At 40.3% G+C, this 23,049-nt stretch overlaps 1 protein-coding gene across 3 annotated transcripts in view; it reads right to left on the bottom strand.

Annotated features, from left to right (window-relative positions):
• Positions 1 to 2,256, bottom strand: part of ADGB (androglobin) — a 164,736-nt gene extending 162,480 nt beyond the window's left edge. For all 3 annotated transcript variants that reach the window (XM_045499942.1, XM_045499943.1, XM_045499944.1), the window contains exon 1: positions 2,162 to 2,256. In XM_045499942.1, the coding sequence (XP_045355898.1) occupies positions 2,162 to 2,235 (74 nt within the window). In that variant the 5' untranslated portion in view covers positions 2,236 to 2,256. The remainder of the gene's footprint in view (positions 1 to 2,161) is intronic.
• Between the last annotated feature and the right edge of the window lie 20,793 nt (positions 2,257 to 23,049).

The following is a 23,049-nucleotide window of genomic DNA, read 5'->3' as shown; positions in this document are numbered from 1 at the left end:
ATAATTTTAGGGAATAAAAGAGGTGGGCTGGAGACTGGTATTTTCAAGGCTCTGCAGACCTTTTCTCTCATTTCCAGATCTAGCACCGCAGTAGAGTTGGTCGCAACTATTGGCTGTGTAACTGCAAGGTGTGGTAAAATAATAGGTAAAACTTAGTGTAAATGCCCCCAGCACATCTCAAACGACAATTACACTGGAGCCTTGACAGACTTCGATCTCTAGGCCCCATGCTGGGTGGTACCTTATCTTTTAATGACGACTAAGCCTGGTAGCTATGATTGGATTTTCAGTTAAACTTAGAGGGCCGACTTGATTTATAACAAACTTCACATTCTGTCACATAATGCTACAGTAAAATCTAATGGTTTGATGTTTAATCCTCAATAGGTAGTTTCTGGCAAAGCCTAGATTTTGTGTACCTATTTGCCTTTTATGGCAAAATATTTCACAAATATATATGTTCAGTTTTATTGACATAATTCAACTCAGATGTTTTCTGGAAAAAATTAACATGTTAGAAATAACATTATCATCTCAAAAAGAAATGGGAAGTGCTGGAGAGGAGAGAGCCTTATCTCTCTCATGTGACACAACCATCATAGGACCAGGCCATGTACTGTGCTTTATGGTATCTCGTTTGATCATTTTATTTTTTTCCTTGACAATCTCATCTCTCCCAGGATATAAACTCTTTAAAGTCAAAGATTTTTCCCCAAACTCCTTAAGAGTTATAAGCCTTCAACATGCATTAATTATAATCATCATTGACTAGGGTTTTTTTTAATATATTCAATAATTATTTTGCAACCCTTTCATAATCTCTTATTTAATCACTGCCATTCATTCATTAAATAAGCATTTTTGAGTGTCTGCTACCTATGATCCAGGAATCACGTTAGGTACTAAGGAGTCAACAGCGTATCAAATAGAAAAAGAAAAAGCTCTACCATCATGGAACTTACATTCTATCCGGAAGACATATAAATAAACATAATTTTTAAAAAGTAAAATATGTAATATTTTAAATGAACAAAAATTTCAGAAAAATAAAGCAGGAAAGGAAAATATGGAGGGCTTTTTTTGTTTGTTTGTTTTGTTTGCTTGTTTTGGTTTTTGGTTTTAGCAGGAAAATGGGTGTTGTGATTTTAAAACAGTTGGCCAAAGAAGCTGACATGAGAAAAAGACATTTAGGTACACACTTAAAGGAGATGAGGGAGAAAACCATACAAAAATCTGGGGGAAGCGCTTTCAAGCAGCAGAAATAGCAAGTGCAAAGGCCCCGAGGTAGGAGCAGCACAGGGGTATTCCAGGGAGTGGAGAGGAGACTAGTATGTGAACAAGGAGGTGGTAAAGTTAGCCTGATCTTATAGGACTTTGTAGGCCTTGTACCTGTAAGAATGGAAGTTGTTAGTAAATGTTGAAATGACCTGACCTACATTGGTATTTAGCAGGAGAGCGATCTTGTTAAAATCACTTGTGTATGTAATATAGTACCTGAAATTTAAGTTAATAAAATGAATGGGTTATCTGCCAGGTAGTTGGAAGCCTGCTTACCAGCAAAGACAGAACTGGGGACTAGGGAATCAGGAACATGGGGATAAGTGCGGAAAAGGAGTTATATTAGTAACGTGAACTACATATTGATATAGTTTTAACTTTTTAAAACCATTTTACATCTCATGGCATCTGATTAAAGGCCTTTACTTGTCCTACTGAGGCAGATACAAAATAGGGAATCACCATTAAGCATTAAGGTCAAAGTTCTCTTTCTGTCTCTCTATCTCTGTCTCTGTCTGTCATTATTGGGGCCAGACGTGACCATAACTGGACAGCCTTTGAGCTATGCCTCTTCCTTAAGGCAGCTGCAACCCTTCTAAGAGCCAGGGTGGCCTATGAAGGAAGTGAGGAGGGGCGGGTAGAGAGGGGGGTTCACGGATGGAAACCAGAAGTGCAGCTGGGCAGCTGAGTCAAGGAAACCAGGGGCTCTGGGAAGGGGACGGATCAAGACAGGCATGGGGTTCCCAGCGAGGATAGAGAAGCAGCGAGCAGGCCAGCCCCACTCCTGCCCTGGCAGAGCCTGCTGCAGGGAAGCAGCCCGGGGAGGAGGGGTCAGGCCAAGAGGTTAGGCCGGGGGTGGGCTGGGCAGGCAAAGGTCCCTTACTCTTTAGATTTATCCGATCCGTGCGCCGAATTGATACGATGCACTTCTCTCTTTTTGGCTTGTTTGGAGGCCATGGCAGAGGCGGACTCAGGCCCCAGGACCCTGCGCGGACTGAGCTCGGAGCGAGCAGCCGGCCTCGGCCCGGCCCGGCTCCGCGTCTGCTGTTGCCAGGAGACGGCGGCCAAGCGTCTGCTGCCGGGCGGGGGCAGATCCCCGGCTCCTCCACAGCGACTCTGCGGCCGCGGGTGGGGCCGCTGACGCGGTGAGTTCAGGTCTCCAAATCCAGGTGGGAACCTAGCAGTTGGGTGTCCGGGGAGGAACTCGGAGGGACTGGATTTGACGCTAGGATTGATGGGCAGCTCTGAAAAATTGCAGCCATATCAGGTCCGCTCTACCTGGCTTTACTCTTCAGAGCCAGACACACTATTTATTCTCTCTTGGATTTTCAGTTGTTTGAAGATGGATTATTATGCGATGTCGCCTCTCTCCAGGTCTTCTCCCCGCTGAACAAGTTCTTTCAATTATAACTAAGGAGACATTATGGACGAACTGAATTTGCTAATGGCTTGAAATGAATACAGGGCAGTGCGGGGGAGATCCCTGCAGGGAAGGCAAGATCAGGGCACCCTAGTCGCTCAAGTTTAGCTAATAATGAATGAAGTCTGTGACGAAAAAGTCCAGTGTCCCTGTTGTTCGTGTGAAAGAAAACATTCAAGTCATAGAATCCAGTGGCCCTTGGTACACTCACTTGAGAAGGCGCTGGAGACAGAAGAAACAGATCCAAGAAAACCAAGACCTATTAAGACTCAAGCCTAATGCTCAGCCAGTCCATGGCGGTATTTATTAGTCATCCTGCCTTGGCAAGTTCTTCCTTGTGAGCCTCAATTTACTCATTTGCAATCAGGAGATGCTAACATCTAACTCACAATTCTGTCTTGAAAATAAAAATGTGTAAAATGTTTAGCACACGATAAAGCACAGCATATAGGAGCCCCTGTTCCAGAGATGACAGCCCAAATGCCATCAAAGAGTGGGCAGATAATGTGAATAAATGAAGTTGGAAAATGCTTAGACTGGAAACACTTGAAAACTTATTATAACGAAGCAAAATATTGTGCAGGCCCCATGCAATTTCACCATAGAGAAATTTGACCATGCAAAGACCTGAGGTTTAGAACCCCGATCACTCTTTGGGCTCTCCCATGAGCCTAGAAATAATTAACTATTTTTAAATTTTTGTTTAATGTTTATTTATTTTGAGAGAGAGAGAGAGAGAGACAGACAGACAGAGTGCAAGTAGGGGAGGGGCAGAGAGAGAGAGGGAGACACAGAATCCGAAGCAGTCTACAGGCTATGAGCTGTCAGCACAGAGCCCGAAGTGGGGCTCAAACCCAGGAACCGTGAGATCATGACCTGAGCCGAAGTCGGAGGCCCAACAACTGAGCCACCCAAGCACCCCATAATTAACTATTTTTAAATAATCCCCTCTGCTCTTGGGACTAGGCAATGCTCAGGAGCCCAGCTCTGCAGGGGAAAACCAGCTTCCTCAAAAGCAAATCGTTCGGCTCTCCTGATAAATGAATGCCCAGCCCTCTCTACTCAGCATAGCCTTTGTGTGGCAGACTGTCCCAATCTTATTGTTATTGGGGGTTGCACAGATAACAATCAGGCAGCAATTTAATTATATTTCTATATGCAAGATAAATAACTTCAGCCCATTTTATGATTGAAAAAGTGCCCTAAAAACATCCCCTTTATACGTGGGGAAAAAAATGAAGACATTTTGAACACCCTGCCTCATGTATCCCAAGGTTGAAATTTCCAGAGAATTCTCCTGAATGAAAGCAGAGGACCAAACTTTGAGAAAATAGTATTTAACACCAAATCTTATCAAAGGAATCAAATGCATAACCAGAAGCATATACGAAGATGAGTGGCTAAAAATAGCACAATTTTAAGCAATCAACCCATTAACGGGTGAGTTTCATCTTGAGCCAAGGCCATCCCTGAAGCCATTTGTTAATGGTTGCAAGATGCCAAGACCCTTGGAGAAGAAAAGTCTTAGCAATTAAGTAATCTTCAGCCCACCCATAGTTTATAGATGAAAACCCCCAGACCAAGAAGAGAGAAGCGTCTTGCCAAGAGTTTCTGGCTGCTGGTGTAGTCTAGACTAGAGGCGTTAAAGGAAAGAGCACTGGTTGAAGCCAAACATATCACTACACCCACTCAGAGACTACTTTCTCATCTATTAAATTAGGATAAAAATAAAGGAGTTGACATAAGGATGGAATGAGATAATATTTTTTTTTAAATATGAAATGCTTATTCATTCTTAGTCCAGTGTTCTTTCTCCTTTATTATGCTATGTATGCAGCATGCATAAACAGAATTTCTCCTCTTTCTGCAACTAAACTGGTCAGGCCATGATTCCAAGAGATAAATATGCTCTTTGTGAAACCATAAGATGGTATTCATATGTGCCAGTGCAAAAAGGACAATTGGCCCTACATCTATATATATATATATATATATTTTTATCCGTATTATGGACAGGTGGTAATCATGGTCAATGCCATTATGTAATAGCAGTGATTTATTACATTCCTGGCACACCCCAGGCTTAGGAAGGCATGCTAGCTCCTTAGGGAATAGGCTTTAGAAACAAACTTGAATTTTAATACTGACTGAGTTACCCTGGATAGGTTATTTATACTCTCTGAATTCCATTTTCTTCATTTGTGAAAGGAGAAGAATAATACTCTAGCTCAGATGTTATGTTTGGAACATCATAAGCACTCAGATAATGATAGCTAACATCGCCTTTTACAGGTAAAGAAACTGAAGTGCAGAGAAGTAAAGAGACTTACTTGCCTGACGTGGGGCGGTTGGCAGAGCACGATTAGCCACACACCGCAGGCTTCGCTCTCCGCCCTACTCCAGGCTAACCACCCTTGCTACAACCTTCCAGGGTCACAAATCCAAATAGTTGCCCCGCAACTCAGCTTATGGATTTCCAAGTTCTCTGACTGTTTAATAAACTCCAAAGGCTGAGAAACAGGGCTTGTATTTTATTAGAACTACCCACGGTAGAGCCTCTCTCCAATCTATGTTTATCTTTTTCGAGGAAGAGTTATTTGGCTTCAGGCGGCAGGAATGCTACCCTGCTCCATAGGGAAGTGGTTAGAAATACTCACTTCCCCATGCCTGCACAAACAGAACAGGCAGGGCTCTCTGGTCTACTTGGGGATCTGCTGAAATGGGGAAGTGAACTGTGGTAAACATTCTGCCGCCCAGCATAGGGAGTTCCAGAGGACTGAGGCAGGGCGGGCTATTGCAGAGAGAGGGGAAGCATTTCTGTTTCTTCAAGTCCTAGCTCGTAGCTCAGGGTGGCTTCGGACACTTGGTCCCACAGTCAGAGACAATAACGTCAAAGGTGCTCAGCCACCTCTTTGCAGTCGGGTCAGTTATAAGTTGCCTAGAATTTAACCAATCAAGTGAGAAGGTGTAAATTCTCCACGTTCCGCTTATGGCTCAGGTTAGCTGTCCTTTCATACCCTGCTCTTGAATTGTCATCTCTCTTTGACACTCATATCATTTTCCTCAATTTGCCACAGAGCTTTTATGTGTGTTAAAATTCTCAGCATACCCTGCCCTATTTTTATCCTTACTTACGCCCTGGCCCTTCTCATCTGCTAGCCTTCAAGGGCGTGAGAGCAGGGCGTGTTCTAGTGTTAATCTTCTTCACCAAATTCGATTGAAATTCGCAAGCCCCCTGGGCATCTCATCATCAGAGCTCAGGCCGACTGAGAGCTTGCTGTATGCTTGGCACTCTGTTAAGCTCTTTTCCTGCATTAATGCACATAATTCGTATAAACACCCTAGGAATTTGTTAATAATACAATCTCTCTCTCTTTTTTGTAAACACGGAAATAGGCGGAAAAGTGAAAATAAATTAGTAAGTGTCAGGCAGGATTCTAGCCCATGCAGTCTGGTGCCAGACTCTTCCTCTTTTTACAACCACATTATTCTGCCTCTGACTCACTTAGAGGTCACGACTCTGTGATGGATACAATCAGCCCATTTTATAGAGAAGAAAGGTGAGCTTTTGCCCAAAGTCCAAGGCACAGAGGGAGTGGAGCCATAATGTAAATGTGAGCAGCCTGGCTTCAGACTGCACACTATTACATCATTCTGTATTGCATTGCATTGTATTATATTGTATTTCTTGATTGTGGCAAGAACACTTAGTACAAGATCTACCCTCCTAACATATTTGTGAGTGTACTATACAGTATTGTTAATTATAGGCCCAATCCCCAGAATTTATTCATCTTGCAAAATTAAAGCTTTATACCGGTGGTCACTCTTCAGCTCTCTGCTACACTGCCCCCTTTGAACAGAGGGCCTACAGAGAAATGGTTATTCTGTCATCGAAAATATTATTAAAAGTTGCAGCTTCGATGCAGTTTTGTTCCCTAACGTTCTGTCTCTTCAGAGCCCACTAGTTATGGAGGATTTGAATCCTGCAGATATGGTGCCAAATGTCCCTGCCAGAGAGAGCCTCATTATTTTGGATAAACCGCAACTTAGAGTTTTAATTATCTTTGAGAAGAAATTTCTGGTAGAGTTTCTTTAAAAATGGGGGACGAAGGAAATACGATATTTTCATGACACTCGCTGAAAAATTATTCCCATTTTGATTAGCTGTATAATTAACAAGCAATAGTTTTCCTGAGTATACTAAAACACTTCATCAGGTGGCATAATAACCTGCCGCTGAATAATGCTACTAATCCAGATACCCCTTCTGGATAGAGGCGCTCCCTCTGCTACTGGAAGACACTGTGTCACTCGCCCCAAGAAGAGCTTCTCCCTAAAAGTTACCTGCACCTCACTCATGTATGTGAGGGAGTGGGTATAACTGGGACAATTCTGGAAGCTTCTTGAGGCCTCTGTTACAACGGCATTGCAGTTTATTTTATTCTGCCCAAACTTGCTTGCTTTACACTCAGAGAAGTTACCCAGAACACTCAATAATAAACATCATGCATGCAAACCTCCAAGTGTTAGAGTCGATTTCCTGAATGTTGGCCCAGGATCGTTGATTTCCGGCATGATTCTAGTGAGTGGCCTTTCAAATGAGATTTAGAAAGGTTACTGCTCTGAAGCAAGGTGCAGCAACAGGACATGAGTTTACCTTCTCACATGCAATAACTAATAAACTGAATAGAAAAATGAAGACATCAATATTGAAAGGCAGTATTCCCCAAGAGGTAGAAAACAAAAAAGACAGGCTTTATAACTGTCCTAGCTTACTGTGAGGCTCTGACATAGGGCGGGGAACCCAGGCAGAGCCTGATGGTGCCCTTGAGTTGGGGAGACAGAGCTGGAGTCCAGGGAAGCTTTGTGGCTAAGGTTCCCAGCACAGAGTATGAGGGGGTAAGCCCTGTGCAGGAGGAGACCCTTGGAGGGTAGGCCCTCAGTGTCTGAGTGCTGATCTGTAGGAGCATGTGAAGAAATGTCCCGAGGCCATAGAAAAACCAGGAGACTGAAACATTCTCTGAGCTTACATGGGGCCTGTTCCCACCAGGAAAATAGTGTCTGTTCCAACTGGCATGATTGGAAAAATCTCATAATTCATAGGGAACCGCTTGTGGCATTTTCCTCCCTCAGTAAGGGTGAAAGTTTCACCATCTACATATGCTTCATTGTCCCATCCAACAACCTTAAAAGCAGAAGCTGAAATAAACTGTTTCCATGTAAGTTAACAGCTTCCCTGAACAAATCTTAAGAATGTTCATAGGAATACAAATATAACGAGCACCCAACAGGTAAGTTTCAAAATGACTGGTGTCCAATAAAGATTACCAGGCATGAAAATATGTCCCATTAAAAGGAGAAAAAAAAAAAAAAAAACAAAAACAAAACAAAAAAAAAAAAAAACAGCCACTTGAACAGGACTCAGGAAAAAAAAAAAAAAAACCATGGATGATGGAATTAGACAGGTATTATTAAAATAGTTATTATAACTGTATGCCATGTGTTCAAGAAGCTAGGAAAAAAATTGAATATGTTAAGCTCAACTTAAGAATATCTAAAACTGCAAACACAATGTTAATATTGAAAAACATGCATATGGGATGGGATCAAGGCATATTAGATACTGCAGAAGAGCAGATTAGTGGATTTGAAGACAAAACAATAGAAACACTCCAAAATGAAAAGGAGAAAAAGAGACTTAAAAAAAAAAAATGAAGAGGAGATCATTAGGGAGCTGGAAAACAACCTCAAATGGACTAGTACATGTGCAGTTGGAACTCTGAATGGGCAGGGAGGGTGGGCAGGTGCGAGAAGAAAATACAGAAAAACTTGAATGGAAACATAATGATTGAAAAATTTCCAAATTTTGTAAAATCCATAAATCCCAGGGACTTAATAAACCCAAGGCCCAATAAACATGAAAATACTACACCCAGGGACATCATAATTGGATGGATCAGAAACACAGTTAAAGGGAAGATCTTGAATTGGAAATTCAGAGCTGACCAACAGGTAATGAGGAGCCCATCACAGGTGACAGAGGGAGCCTCTGCAGCCCTGACATGGGAATGCAGTGCTGCTGTGGGAAACTGGGACAGGTGTTCATGGAAGAGAGTACACCAACAGGTATTTCCCAGGCTTATGAGAGGTTCCAGAAATAGTTATTATAAGAACTAAAGGGGTGCCTGAGTGTCTCAGTCGGTTGGGTGTCTGACTTCGGCTCAGGTCATGACCTTGCAGTCTGTGAGTTTGAGCCCCATATCGGGCTCTGTGCTGACAGCTCAGAGCCTGGAGCCTGCTTCAGATTCTGTCTCCGTCTCTCTCTGCCCCTCCCCTGCTCTCACTGTGTCTCTCTCTCAAAAATAAAAACATAAAAAATTTTTTTAAAAAGAACTAAAAACCTGGAAGGCTTTTTCCATTTTAAAATATGAAATACAGTTATAATAATAACTGTTTTAATGTATCAATCTATTAAATTGTCACCTATGTCATTTCTGGGCCAATTTTAGTTGATTTGATTTCCCCCTCCTAATGGGATATGTATTTTCCTCCTTACTTGCTACATTTTTTTATTAGCTCCAAGACCTAGTGAATTTTACCTTTTGGGTGCTGGCACCATCTACTACAAATAATAATATTTATTTCTTTTGTAATTTTAACTTAATTGTGCTTATCTAGAGATTTAGCTTGCCTAGAGATTTAATTTTATGCATCAGATATTTCCAAATAGGTGAATAAGATGTTGTTCCTGTCAGCGAAGAATTCGCAATCTTGTGGAACAAGCGGAAACCAGAACAGATAATTACAAAATGATGCAATGAATTCTACAGGAAAGATGTGAGTCAGGCACAGTGGAAGCCCCGAGTGTGGTTATCCAAAGGGATGTCCTCAGCACACGTGACTGGAAACAAGCATCTAGAGAAAGCCGGCAGCATGTGGGCGCAGGCACAGAAGAGATACAGTGTGACAGCGGGAGTGACAATTCAGATCTGGATCACGGAACAGCCCTGGGTAACTTGCTGCGGCCAGAAGTTCTGGATGGTGAGAGGTGGTGCTTTGAGGGCCTGGGAAGAGTGCACGAGGAGATGAAAGGACCCTTGTGCTGACAAATGCCATCAAATTAATTTAAGACAGACAGCAGACCAAGTTTATTGATGTGTAGACTTAAGCGTCGACCAAACTCCATCACATACTAGAAAGTATGAGTTAGGCGAGCTATTTAGACTCTGAACCTAATCGTATTTGTCAAAAAAAAAAAAAAAAAGGTTATAAATGGATAACTGTGATGACTGATCGAGATGCTCATGTGACAACAACAAAACAAAGTTTAGTGCCGTCGTTCTCCTGAAGCACTGTCACTTGTACCTATGACAGTTTTAAAATAATTTGACAAAAACTGCAGTTGCAAAAAGGAAGTAACGATTCTGGGTTAGAGTGATCCATGAGAGCTTTAAGGAGCTTTAAAAAACTTTACAAATTCGGGGAAAGGTAAAAAAAAGAAATTAGTTTGAAGTATAACTTTAGAATGTGATAATTACAAGGAAAAAGGCAAGGCTTTCTGATTGTAATGGTGTGTGTATTTCCACAAAACAAAACAAAACAAAAAGCCCTCACCTTAGATACCTGATTAAGACAGTTAAAAGTCCTTCCCTCTTTCAGTTTAATTTCTAGTGATTCTTTACATTCACGAAGCTTGTTCCGTTTTCCACACATTTATATCTCATGCTTATTGTATGAATGCTATTTATACAAAAAGTTAACATTTATAAATGTACTGTCGTGTTTAAAAATACAGACCTTGGGGCGCCTGGGTGGCTCAGTCGGTTAAGCGGCTGACTTCGGCTCAGGTCATGATCTCGAGGTCTGTGAGTTCGAGCCCCACGTTGGGCTCTGTACTGACAGCTCAGAGCCTGGAGCCTGTTTCAGATTCTGTGTCTCCCTCTCTCTCTGCCCCTCCCCTGTTCATACTCTGTCTCTCCCTGTCTCAAAAATAAATAAAACGTTAAAAAAAAAAAAATACAGACCTTAAAATTAATCAGAAGTGTGGTACAGGGGAGAAATTTAAACTACACTTTTGTCACAAAAGGATCGATTTTGGAATTATAAAGTATGAAGACAAATAAAAATACCTCCAGCCTCATCCTCCAGAAATGTCAATTGATACCATTTTGATGTACAGACCCTTCCCTTATGTACACAAATCACATACACAAAATTGCAATTTTACTACTTGACTTTTTCACTTAGCCACATTGCCAATATTTACCCTTGCCATTTAATAATTTTCTACCTCACAATTCTTCATAGCTGTGCAGTAAACCATCATATGAGGACATTTAACCACTGCCCTATTGTTGGACTTTTAAGTCGTTTCTTATATGTAATTAATGTGAGTAACAAGCTAATGAAACACAGTAGAGTAAAGATGAGCAGGCATGAGGCCTGCTCATCCAAGGTCAGCTCTGAGGGGTTTGGGAAAAGTCATTTTACCTCTCTGAGTTCCAGGTTTCTCACTTAGAAAACTTCCTGGCTGGACACAGATGCCAGCACTTCCGGGATGGAAGAACACTTTGGTGGGAAAGGTTTTGAGTTGGGTGCTCTGGTGGAGAACTCTCAACCACTGGAAGGTAGGAGAACAGCCTACAATTTGTGTGTGGTTTGCCGAACTAAAACAGCAAGAAAGCATCGAAATACCCCTGCTTCTGCTAGCTCTTTCCTTTTCTCTGAGGACCATGAAGGATTGACATCCAAACTTGCCTTCTCTTCTAGATTCCAAGCACGCACGGAATGTAGGGGTCTGTTGGAGGATGAAGCTTCCAGGTGTGATTGGGCATTTTACAGTGTTTTGCATTTGTGTATATTTTCAGCTTCCTAAACACATTTTTGAAAAACACGGTCTAAAAGTATGTGTTAAAGGTAACTCATTTAAATTGTTTGTTTTAACAAGGAGTCTTTTGGTTTGTTTGCTTAATGGAGCTAAAATTCAAGAATGGAAGAGAAGAGCATTGGGTAATAAAAGTTCTGTCAAATAAATATTGACTCATTCTTTCATTTAACAGGTATATATTGAACATCTACTGTGTTCCAGTCCCAGTTGCTGGGGATGGAGAGATACAGGGAGGGTACAAGGTCTCTTGAACTTTACATGCGCAAAATATATAATGTTGTTACCATATGTCAGATGAGGTTAATTACTAAGCAGGAAAAAGGAATCAGGATAAAGAAAATGGGAAATGTGAGAACTAGGAGGAAGTTGTTATATCACATCCAGGGCACAGAAATGGCCACGCTGTGCATCTAAAGAGAGAACGGACGGACGTAAGAGATGAAGCCATTCGGAGCTCTGGGGGAAAGATGATTCCAGGCAAGGTCAACAGCTACTAATTTTTTGAGGCGGGAGGGTATGTGTTGTGCTATATTGCCACCAATGAGTAGAATGAGCAGAACAAGGAGAAACGTAGTAAAAGATGAAGTCAGATGGTGACTCCACTTAACATGGCGAGTGGTGAGTAATGTATGGAGTCGTCGGATCAATGCGTTTTATGCCTGAAACTAATATTGCCTGTCAATTATGCTTCAATCATAAAAAACAATTCATCAAATTTCCACTTACAAAAAGACTAAGTCAGAGAGACAGTAGAGTGGCAGATCCAACAGGCCCCTGTCAGGTATGTGGCATTTACGCTGACTCAGATGGAAACAATCTGAGGATGTGGAACAGAGAAGTTACATGATCTGACAATTTAGGTTTTAAAGTGATCTTTTTAGGTGCTTTGTGGAAAATAGGCATGGGTGAGTATGGAGGGATGAGGAGGGAAAAAGCTAGGGAAAACAAGTTAAAATGCTACTGTGGAGATTTAGAGAAATGCAATATTGTTCATGCCTGGTTAAATGTGTAGGAGGGTGAGACTGGTCTGGTCCTTGGTGCATTTCCATCTATAGGCAAGAAGGTAAGTAGGGTATGGGATAAAAGAGAAATCAAGGACGGCAGCAAGGATGTTGGCCTGAGTGACTTAAAGAATAGAACTGAGGTACCTGGGTGGCTCAGTCAGTTAAGCGTCTATCTTCAGCTCAGGGTCATTGATCTCAAGGTTCCTGAGTTTGAGCCCTGCATCAGGCTCTCAGTGTCAAAGCCCGCTTCAGATGCTCTGTTCCCCTCTCTCTCTGCTCCTCCCTAGCACTCTCTTTTTCTCCCTCTCTTTCTCTCAAAAATAAAAATAAAACATTTTTTTAAATGTTTTAAAAAATAAAAGAATGGCACTGCCTTTCACTGAAAAGGGACCAAGGGAAAGATTTGAGGAACAGAAGGTTTGGGGGAGAAAATCTGGAGTTCAGGTTTGAACATGTTCGGTTTTAGATGCCACTGGAAGCTTAAGCGGAGAGTTCACAGAAGGAGCTGGATATGAGGCTGGAGTTTAGGGGACAGGTCTGGGTTAGAGTTAGAAACTTGGGGGTCATAATCACAAAATGAATTCCCTAAATAACTTCACCCATACCATAAAAATATATTTTAGTGTTACAAGAATATACGGGGAAAAAATCAGGTCAGAAAATGATCAATAAGGTTTTATGCTTGAATCTTTCTGGATATAAAATCACTCTGGTTATTATTTATAAATCAATCTGTGCTACCTAGACAAAATTCCACGTTAGAACAATGTCTTTAGATGACTACTCTAGCTTATGAAAAACATTGTTCTCCCTCTACACAGAGCAGCTGTTGACTTAAATGAAATTTGTGTCAGGTTTCACGAGCAATCATTATATTTTACAGCCAGAATGATCTTAATGACCTCATTTAATGTAGGACTTCATTTTATAGAAAGAAGAAAAAAAGTTCAAAAGCAAAGTCATTCTGCTTGTGTCCTTATTATTTACTTAATACAACAAATATTTACTGAGACTAGGTGCTGGTGACAGTCCAATGGTTGAGGTGAAAGAGTCAACAACACAAGTAAAGACTCTATCACATGGAATTTACAGTCTCTTTGGGGGAGCTGGAAACAAACAAATATGCAAATGTACTATATGACACAATCGAAGAAAAACAAGTGAAGAAAAACAAATCAATCATGATAATGGCAGGGTGATAAGCAATTTATTGTCCAAATTGGGACAGTTCTTATAATAAGAGCAGTTGAAATCTAAGCAGGATGCCATGTCAAAAGGCATAAGCTGGAGTGTCCAGCCTTGACAAATGAAAATGTGAGTCACCCAGATAAATTGGATAGGGGGTGCAGAAGGAGCGAGTCAGGTTTATTTCATACAAAGTAGTCAGGAGTCAAGGGCGCCTCAGTGGCTCAGTCAGTTGGGGGTCCGACTCTTGCTCTCCGCTCAGGTCGTGATCTCATGGTTCGTGAGTTCAAGCCCTGCATGGAACAGCCGTGAGCACAGAGCCTGCTTGGGATTCTGTCTGTCCTTCTCTCTGCTCCTCACCTGCTTGTGCTTTCTCTCTCTCAAAATAAGTAAATAAACTTAAAAAAAATTACAAAGTAGTCGGGAGTCAGGTGATACGGTGGCATCTAAGGAGAGATTGAAAACAGTGAAGGAGAAAGACATCGATGTATTTGGAGTAGACTATTGCTGGAAAAAGAAACAACAGTGAAAAGTCTCTGGAGGAGAGAGGTGTCTGGAGAAACACAAGGGGGTCAGTATAGTTGCTAGAGAGGGAACAAGAAAACAAATGGTAGGCATTGAGGCTGGATGATGTAGAAATGTTTAGTTATTAAAATAATTTTGGTGTTTATGATGTTTCATAGAAGTCACCTTTGTTAGTTATGAAATGGGGAGTAATATCGAATTTTAATTTTAATAAAACAATCTGGCTGCTCTATTGACGATAGACTGAAGTGGGGACAGGGGATTAAAAATAATACCATTTACAATGCCACCAAAAAAAAAAAAATTACTCAGTAATAAATTTAACAAGAGCCATCCAAGGCTGTTACCTGAAGATTTTATTGCTAAAATTAAAGAAGACCTATATAAATGGAGAAATGCATCATATTCGTAGGTTAGAAGGCTCAGTATTACAAACATGTCAATTTCCCAAAATTCTATAGATTCAGTGCATTTCCAACCAAAACTCAAGCAGTTTATTTTTTTGGTATAAATTGATAATCTGGTACTGATATTAATATAGAAATTCCAATGACCGGGGTGCCTGGGTGGCTCAGTCAAATGAGCATCTGACTTTGGCTCAGGTCATGATCTTGCAGTTTGTGAGTTCAAGCCCCACATCGTGCTCGCTGCTGTCAGCACGGAGCCTTCTTCAGATCCTCTGTCTCTCTTTGCCCGTCTCTTGCTTGTGCTCTCTCAAAAATAAATAAACACATGTAAAAAAACAGAAGGAAATGCCGATGACGTAGAATAATTAAAACCAATTTTAGGGGTGCCTGGGTGGCTCAGTCAGTTGGTGTCCTACTTCAGCTCAGGTCATGATCTCGCAGTCCGTGAGTTCCAGCTCCACCTCAGGCTCTGTACTGACAGCTCAGAGCCTGGAGCCTCCTTCAGATTCTGGGTCTCCCTCTCTCTCTGCCCCTCTCCCACTCATACTTTGTCTCTCTCTCTCAAAAATAAATAAACGTTGGGGCGCCTGGGTAGCGCAGTCGGTTAAGCGTCCGACTTCAGCCAGGTCACGATCTCGCGGTCCGTGGGTTCGAGCCCCGCGTCAGGCTCTGGGCTGATGGCTCAGAGCCTGGAGCCTGTTTCCGATTCTGTGTCTCCCTCTCTCTCTGCCCCTCCCCCATTCATGCTCTGTCTCTCTCTGTCCCAAAAATAAATAAACGTTAAAAAAAAAATTTTTTTTTTAAATAAATAAACGTTAAAAAAATTAAAACCAATTTTAAATAAGACAAATGTGGAAGAGTTGTATTACTTTAAGAACTATTATAAAGCCATAATTATTGATATGGAATAGAAAAACAGATAATTAATCAAAACAGAAAGCCTTGAAATAGATACATATACAATGAAATGTGATAAATTTCTTTTTATAAGGGCACTGGTGAAATTGAATGTGGAAAAAGAAGATTATATGTGCTTTTCAACATATAGTACCAGAAGAACTGGATGTCCTCACGGAAAACATGCAGCTCAACCAATACCTCACCCCAGATACAACAATTAGCTCAAGATGGAATGTAGATCTAAACATAAAGAAATCTTGACATTTGCAATGACATGGGTGGAATATAATGCTAAGTGAAATAAGTCAGTCAGAGAGAAACAAATATCATATGATTTCCCTTGTGTGTGGAATTGAAGAAATAAAACAAATGGATGAAGAAAAAAAGAGACAAACAAACAAAAAACCAAACACTTAAATATAGAGAACAAACTGATGGTTACCAGAGTGGAAGTGGATGGGGGAATGGGTAAAAACAGGTGAAGGGGGGGGCGCCTGGGTGGCGCAGTCGGTTAAGCGTCCGACTTCAGCCAGGTCACGATCTCGCGGTCCGTGAGTTCGAGCCCCGCGTCGGGCTCTGGGCTGATGGCTCAGAGCCTGGAGCCTGTTTCCGATTCTGTGTCTCCCTCTCTCTCCGCCCCTCCCCCGTTCATGCTCTGTCTCTCTCTGTCCCAAAAATAAATAAACGTTGAAAAAAAAAAATTAAAAAAAAAAAACAGGTGAAGGGGATTAGGGGTACACTGATCCTGATGAGCACTGAGTAATGTGCAGAATTGTTGAATCACTATACTGTGCACCTGAAACTAATATAACACTGCATGTTAATTATATTGGAATTAAAGTTTTAAAAATCATTCTAAAAGGCTCATTAAAAAAATATCAGAGAATAGCTTTGCAAGCTTGGGGTATTCAAAGATTTCTTAGAACACCCAAAACCATAATAAAAAGTTTGATGAACTGAACTTTATTAAAAACTTCAGCTCAAAATAGTCGCTACTAAGAAAATTCAGACGCAAGCCTCGATGGGATAATATCATTGTCATAGATTTATACAACAAAGAATTTGCACTTAGAATATATAAATTTCTAAATTTCAGTAACAGAAAGACAACAAACAATAGAAATCAGCCCAAAACTTGGACATTCACAAAGTAGGGTATATGAAGTGCTCATAAGCACAATCATTAGTGTAATATACATTAAAACCCAAAGAGATAGAATGAGCAGATACAGATCTCCTGTAATGCTGAAATCTAAAAATGCAACTAATAATAACATATTTGGACTGTTCCACGTCAACCTAGTTAAACGGAGGACTACATTACTCAGAATTTCATGTTCTGTTTTTAGATTTGGCCCAAAGAGGAACTTGCTTGTGATTTAAAGCATATAAGGAAATAGTGGCTGTCATTGTCGTTACTCTCCATCGGTGTTAGATTTAGTGTCAAATGTCTGCAGGTGTGTCCACGGGGGTCACAGTATGATCTTATTTTGCCAAGTTGCTTAACTCTTCTTCTAGGCTGATCAACAGCAGCCCCAGTTCTACTATCAGATGCTTGGGGCGGTGGGGGTGGGGGTGGAAATGCTTGACTCTGGTTGTGCAAAGATGGTAGCCTCACAAAGCCAAAAACTTCCCATAAATCTCGCCATGAACTTCCTCTTCTTGATCCTTCTGCTATGGCTGGATATGCTCAGTTTCTCAGATTTCCCTGCAAGCTCTAACTTCTCTCTCTGCACCAAGACTTTAGGTGGACTCAGTAGTAACTCCTTCGGATCCTCCAAAATTCTTCCATTTACACCATTTACTCACATATTGTATAAGGTCTAATTTCTATAATCAATCCCTTATTCCAGTAAGACTCATGTTAGCTCTGCTTCCCTGACTAATCCTTGATTGCTATGGTTCTTGGCACTTCATCTGCATGTGGATCTGATTTAGAGAGCTAGATCCTAAACTCTGAGTCTAATGTCATTATTGAAATAAACTTTTGGGGTTTCTGGAATGAGAGTGATTACATTTTTCATGTGAAGAGAGTAGAAATGATGTGTGGTCAAAGGGAAGATTGTGGAAGACAGCAAAAAGGCCTCAAATACTTCTTATCCATGTAGCAATACTTTTTTCCAATGTGACTTTTTAGACTTTCCATTAAAGTTGTAGTCTATATCTGTGCCCCTTAATATGTTCTCAGCCATGACTTACTTTGGCTACTCGGATGTTAGCAAACATCGACCAAGCAGAAGATTGAAAAATGAATGTATACTGGAGCTTGCCTTCTCTTACTGATTTTGTAACCCAGTTACCATGTAGATGAGTTCTGGCTAGTTTCTGAAACACCCATGGTCAAATATGCCCATCATTCCAGTTGACAATGAGGTAACCATCAAATATCCAAGTGAGGCTAGGCCATTAAGTTCCAAAGAGCTGGCTCAGATCAGTGTTGTTTTATAGCCCTAAGTTATGTAGACATTTGTTATGAAGCAAAATTAACTAATACCCATATCAAATGAGAGGCTGACCAGGTAACTGCAAATTTAAGTCACTGATGATGAGAAATGACTCTAGAAAACTGACAGTTTCTTATAAAGTTAAACACACGCCTACCTTAATATCCAACAATTCCAGTCTCAGGTATTTACCTGAGAGAAATGAAAACACATCTTTACACAAAGATTTGTACGAGAAAGCCATGGTGGCTTTATTTGTGATTGCAAAAGTTGGAAATAATCTAAAGTCTGTCAACAGGGGAATAAACAAAATGCAATGTATTCAGTAATACCATTCAGGATTAAAAAGCATTGAACTACAGATAAATACATGGATAAATCATAAAAAAAAATTAGGTTCAAGAATTAAGCAACATACAACAGTGTTTTTACTATGTAATTCCATGTACACAAAATTCCAAGAGACATATATAAGAAAAGAAGATCAAGGGAGTAATAGTATATCCAAAGGCATGATTATAATGACAAACCATGGAATCTAAACTAGGCGTGGAGAGAAACAGGACAGGAGAAGTTGATGGTCAGTAAATCTCAGGTAGGATTACAAAGTACGGGTATTGGATGGGTCAAAATGAGATAGAAAGAAAGGAGGTTCAGGTAGAGGGTTAAATGCTTGAAATTGTCACCTTAGTTCTTATTTGCTATTTTTTCTCTTCTCTCCCCAGTATTCCTTTTTTTAAAAATGTTTATTCATTTATTTTGAGAGAAAGACAGAAACAGTGAGCAGAGGAAGGACAGAGAGAGAGACACACACACACAAAATCCGAAGCACGCTTCAGGCTCTGAGCCATCAGTACAGAGCCCGATGTGGGGATGAAACTCATGAACCTGTAAGATCACGAGCTGAGCCAAAGCTGGATGCTAAACCGACTGAGCCACCCAGGTGCCCTTTTCCCCAGTATTTCTGCCATGGTTTATGTTCCAGCTAAATATCAGTTAACTTCAGAGGCCTTTGTACGCAAAGCAGGCAAAGACACCTCAATCTGCATAAAATGTTCAACTTTGGCACTCAGAAAACTATAGTAAAATAGTTTCCAGAATAGACAGGGGGAAAAAAACCCACATAATTACTAGAAATATAATTATCAAGAATAACAATAAAACAATTTTAGTTAAATTTTTTTTTTACTACTTAAATATGCATGTATGATCACTTGATTTTGAAGAACTATCCTTCCAGGTAAACAGCAAAAAGATGGTTATTATTTTTTTCCTGAATCAGATATTGAGGGGAGGGTGTGTTGGCCACTTGCTCAGAATTACGCAGCTAGTAGTTTTTCCTCACAGCCATCCAAGAAGACAGGTTTAACTCCAAGTGCACTGTGTTTCTTGGTGGACTATATTGGAAAATGTGTTTTATTAATCCAGGAGACCATGTGTTGACATTTAACTCAACTCTGGGATCTGAGGAAAAATATAACAGCCTAAAAGCAAAAACTAACTCAATTTTATACCACTAATTTATTCTGACCAAATTCAGATGATAGAAACCAAACTCAAAAATTAACTCAACGCATTCAGATTTCTATTCAGTTTACTGACTCTGAAGTTTTCTTTTAGAAGTAGTTTGATTGTCTCTTGAAGTGATCTGCTTTTGTTTTGTTTTATTTTAATCTCTTTTAAAAACATATCAATGACAACATAAAAGTTCAATATAGAATTTAACATTCTTCTGCGGGGCACCTGGGTGGCGCAGTCGGTTAAGCGTCCGACTTCAGCCAGGTCACGATCTCGCGGTCCGTGAGTTCGAGCCCCGCATCAGGCTCTGGGCTGATGGCTCAGAGCCTGGAGCCTGTTTCCGATTCTGTGTCTCCCTCTCTCTCTGCCCCTCCCCCGTTCATGCTCTGTCTCTCTCTGTCCCAAAAATAAATAAACGTTGAAAAAAAAATTTTTTTTAAAAACATTCTTCTGCTCTCATCGTGTTAAAAACAAACAAGTGAACCATCTTTAAATAAGGGAAAGTTCTGAGTAAAACTGTCTACATGCTCAAACTTTAGAGAAGAGAGAGCACTTTCAATGTGTTCAACGGGAGGTACTTAGAGATTCTTTCACATACATTTTATCAAGGACCCAGTGGAATATAAATTTGCTTTGAGAAAAGAGATCAAATCTGAAGGTACTCAAATGAGTTGGGAAAACTCCCTTGTGGAAGTTCTGAGGAGACCATTAGATTGCAGACACAATTGTTGATAGAGCTCAAATATACTAATTTTTTACTCTACCATCTATAAACCTTAGTTTTAACACAGCTTAACATACATCTTGTTTTTTTTAATTTTTTTTTTAATCTTTATTTATTTTTGAGAGAGAGAGAGCGTGAGCAAGAGAGAAACGAGAGAGGAGACACAGAATCCGAAGCAAGCTCCAGGCTCCGAGCTGTCAGCACAGAGTCTGACGCGGGGCTTCAACTCACGAACTGCGAGATCATGACCTGAGCCAAAGTCGGTTGCTCAACCGACTGAGCCACCCAGGCACCCCTTAACATACATCTTTATGCAAGTGAGTGCTCTAATGATCTATTTCTGCATAAAAACCAGCCAAAAGGTAATACTTTAAGACAATCATTTCATTACTCTTCACAGTTCCCTGTGTTGATTGGGATCACCTGAGTGGCTCTAGTCTTGAGGATGTCACTTGGGACCACAGTTATTGGGTGGCTCTAGACATCCAGGATGGCTCACTCACACAGCTTCCAGTTGATGCTTACTGGAAGCTGGGCGCTCGGCTGGACAGACTGACCACAGCACCTCACATGCCCCTCCATGGGGCTTGGGTTTTTCACAAGATGGCGGTTAGGTTCTGAGAGGCAGAATTTTAGGGGTCAGTGTTCCCAGAGGTCAGACACAAAAGCTGCCTGTCAGTCCTCAAAAGTTTAGGACTAGCATGGTGTCACTTCTACCATAATCTATTGCTTAAGAAGTCACAGGGCCAAAGTAGAATGAGGCTGGGGGAAAGTAAACCTCCTTCTCTGAGGAAGGGGTCGTAAAGAAATTGCGGCCATCTTTAATCCACCAGGTCCCTTATCAAAAAATAAATCTAGGATTACATAAAAGTTTTTTTAAAAACACTTTATGTGTCTTTCATCTCTACCATGTTTATCTCAATGATATGGGAGCCATGTGGCAAATAATGCCACAGTCATAATCAAATTGCAGGCTGCATTCTGTGCTTTTCTTTACTGGAAATTGTTTCCTTCTTTCTGTAGGGTACAACGTTAAAGGCATAACTTTAATAACCATATTTGTTCCTTCACGATAGGGATTTTTCCCCACTAACTTATGTGAAATAAAAGTCAGAGCTGCCAGAATGTCTTTCATATCATAACGCAGTATCTTTCTATCACAAGGTCACGTTTCCCCTCTTCAATCACCACCTACATCCCACACAGAGCATCACGTGTGAACCTGCATGACTTCTTTCATTATTTTTTCCCGACTTCTAGCCTCTGCATGGTAAAATTATAACTGAGTGGGAAGCAATTTCTGTTCAGTTCAAGAATCTGTTGAAATCACTGAAGTAGCTTGCCCACAGTAACAGAAAGAGCCACAATGTCATACGTGCAGTACAATACTGAGCTTGGCGAATTGCACAGATTCTGTTTTCTTTTTCATAAAGATGAGCCATTCAAGTGTCAGAACAGGTATGTTCCTATATAAGCAAGCTCTCTATATACGAAGTTATAAATTGCAAATTTATTTATTGAGATTTAGTGTTTTTCCTTTCATTAACATTTACCTCTTCTTGGAAAATTCATTTTCTAAATGTCCCATCAAACATGTTAATGTGTTTAACATATAGGAATTTGCTTATTATACATTACACACCACCTATTCCGTGACTGTGTAATGTAGCAAGTTTCGAAATCAGGTAGATCCTTCTTCAAGATTATTTTGGCTATTTGGTGCCCCTTGCCTTTCCATATGAAATTTAGGATCAGTTTATCCTTTTCTGCTTAAAAAAAAAAAAAAAAAAAAAAAAAAAAAAAAAAAGCAACTGGGCTCTGATAGGGATTGCATTTTATCTGTAAATCATTTTGAGGACTATTGTCATTTTAACATTGTTAGTTCTTCCAATCAGGATTTCTTCTTATTTATTTAGATCTTTCATTTCCTTCAATAATGTTTTGTGGTTTCACTGTAGAAATCTTATACTTTCTTGATTACATCTAGCCCTAAGTATTTTATTTTTTTTGAGAGTACTACAAATGGAATTGCTTTGTTAATTTCAGATTGCTCATCACTGCTACATAGAAATACAACTAATTTTTGTATATTGTACATTGATCTTCTATACTGCCATTTTGCTGAGCTAGTTGATTAAAAACTAAAGCTACTAGTCTTTACTGGGTTCCTTAGCATTTTCTATGTATAAGATAAGGTGTTTTACAAACAGAGATCATTTTACTTCTTTTGTTTTTCCAATCTGATACCTTTCGGTCTTTTTCTTGACCAATTGCCCTGGCTAGATCTTCCAGTATAGTGTTGAGTAGAAGTGGCAAGAGCAGACATCCTTGTCTTGTTTCCTAAAAGCTTTCAGCTTTCACCATTAAATACGACATTTGCTCTAACCGCTTTGGAAAACAATATGGAGGTTCCCCAAAAACCTAAAAATAGATCTATCATGTGATTCAGCAGTTCCACATCTGGATATTTGCCCACAGGAAACGAACACAGGAGTTCAATGAGGTATATGCATCCCTCATGTTTATCGCAGCATTATTCCCAATAGCCAAGATATGGAAACGATCCAAATGTCCAACAAGAGATTAAGGGATAAAAAAGATGTGGTACATACATCTAATGGAATATTATTCAGCCAGGAGGAAGGAGGATATCCAGCCATTTGCAGAATGGACCTTCCATGAATGGACCTTGAGCACATTATGCTAAGCAAAGGAAGCCAGACAGTGAAAGGTAAGTACTGTATGATATCACCT

The sequence above is a fragment of the Leopardus geoffroyi genome, chromosome B2 (assembly GCF_018350155.1).
Source record: "Leopardus geoffroyi isolate Oge1 chromosome B2, O.geoffroyi_Oge1_pat1.0, whole genome shotgun sequence".
NCBI lineage: Eukaryota > Metazoa > Chordata > Mammalia > Carnivora > Felidae > Leopardus > Leopardus geoffroyi.
Note: the sequence above shows the minus strand (reverse complement) of the source record. Positions and strands in the feature narration are given on the sequence as shown.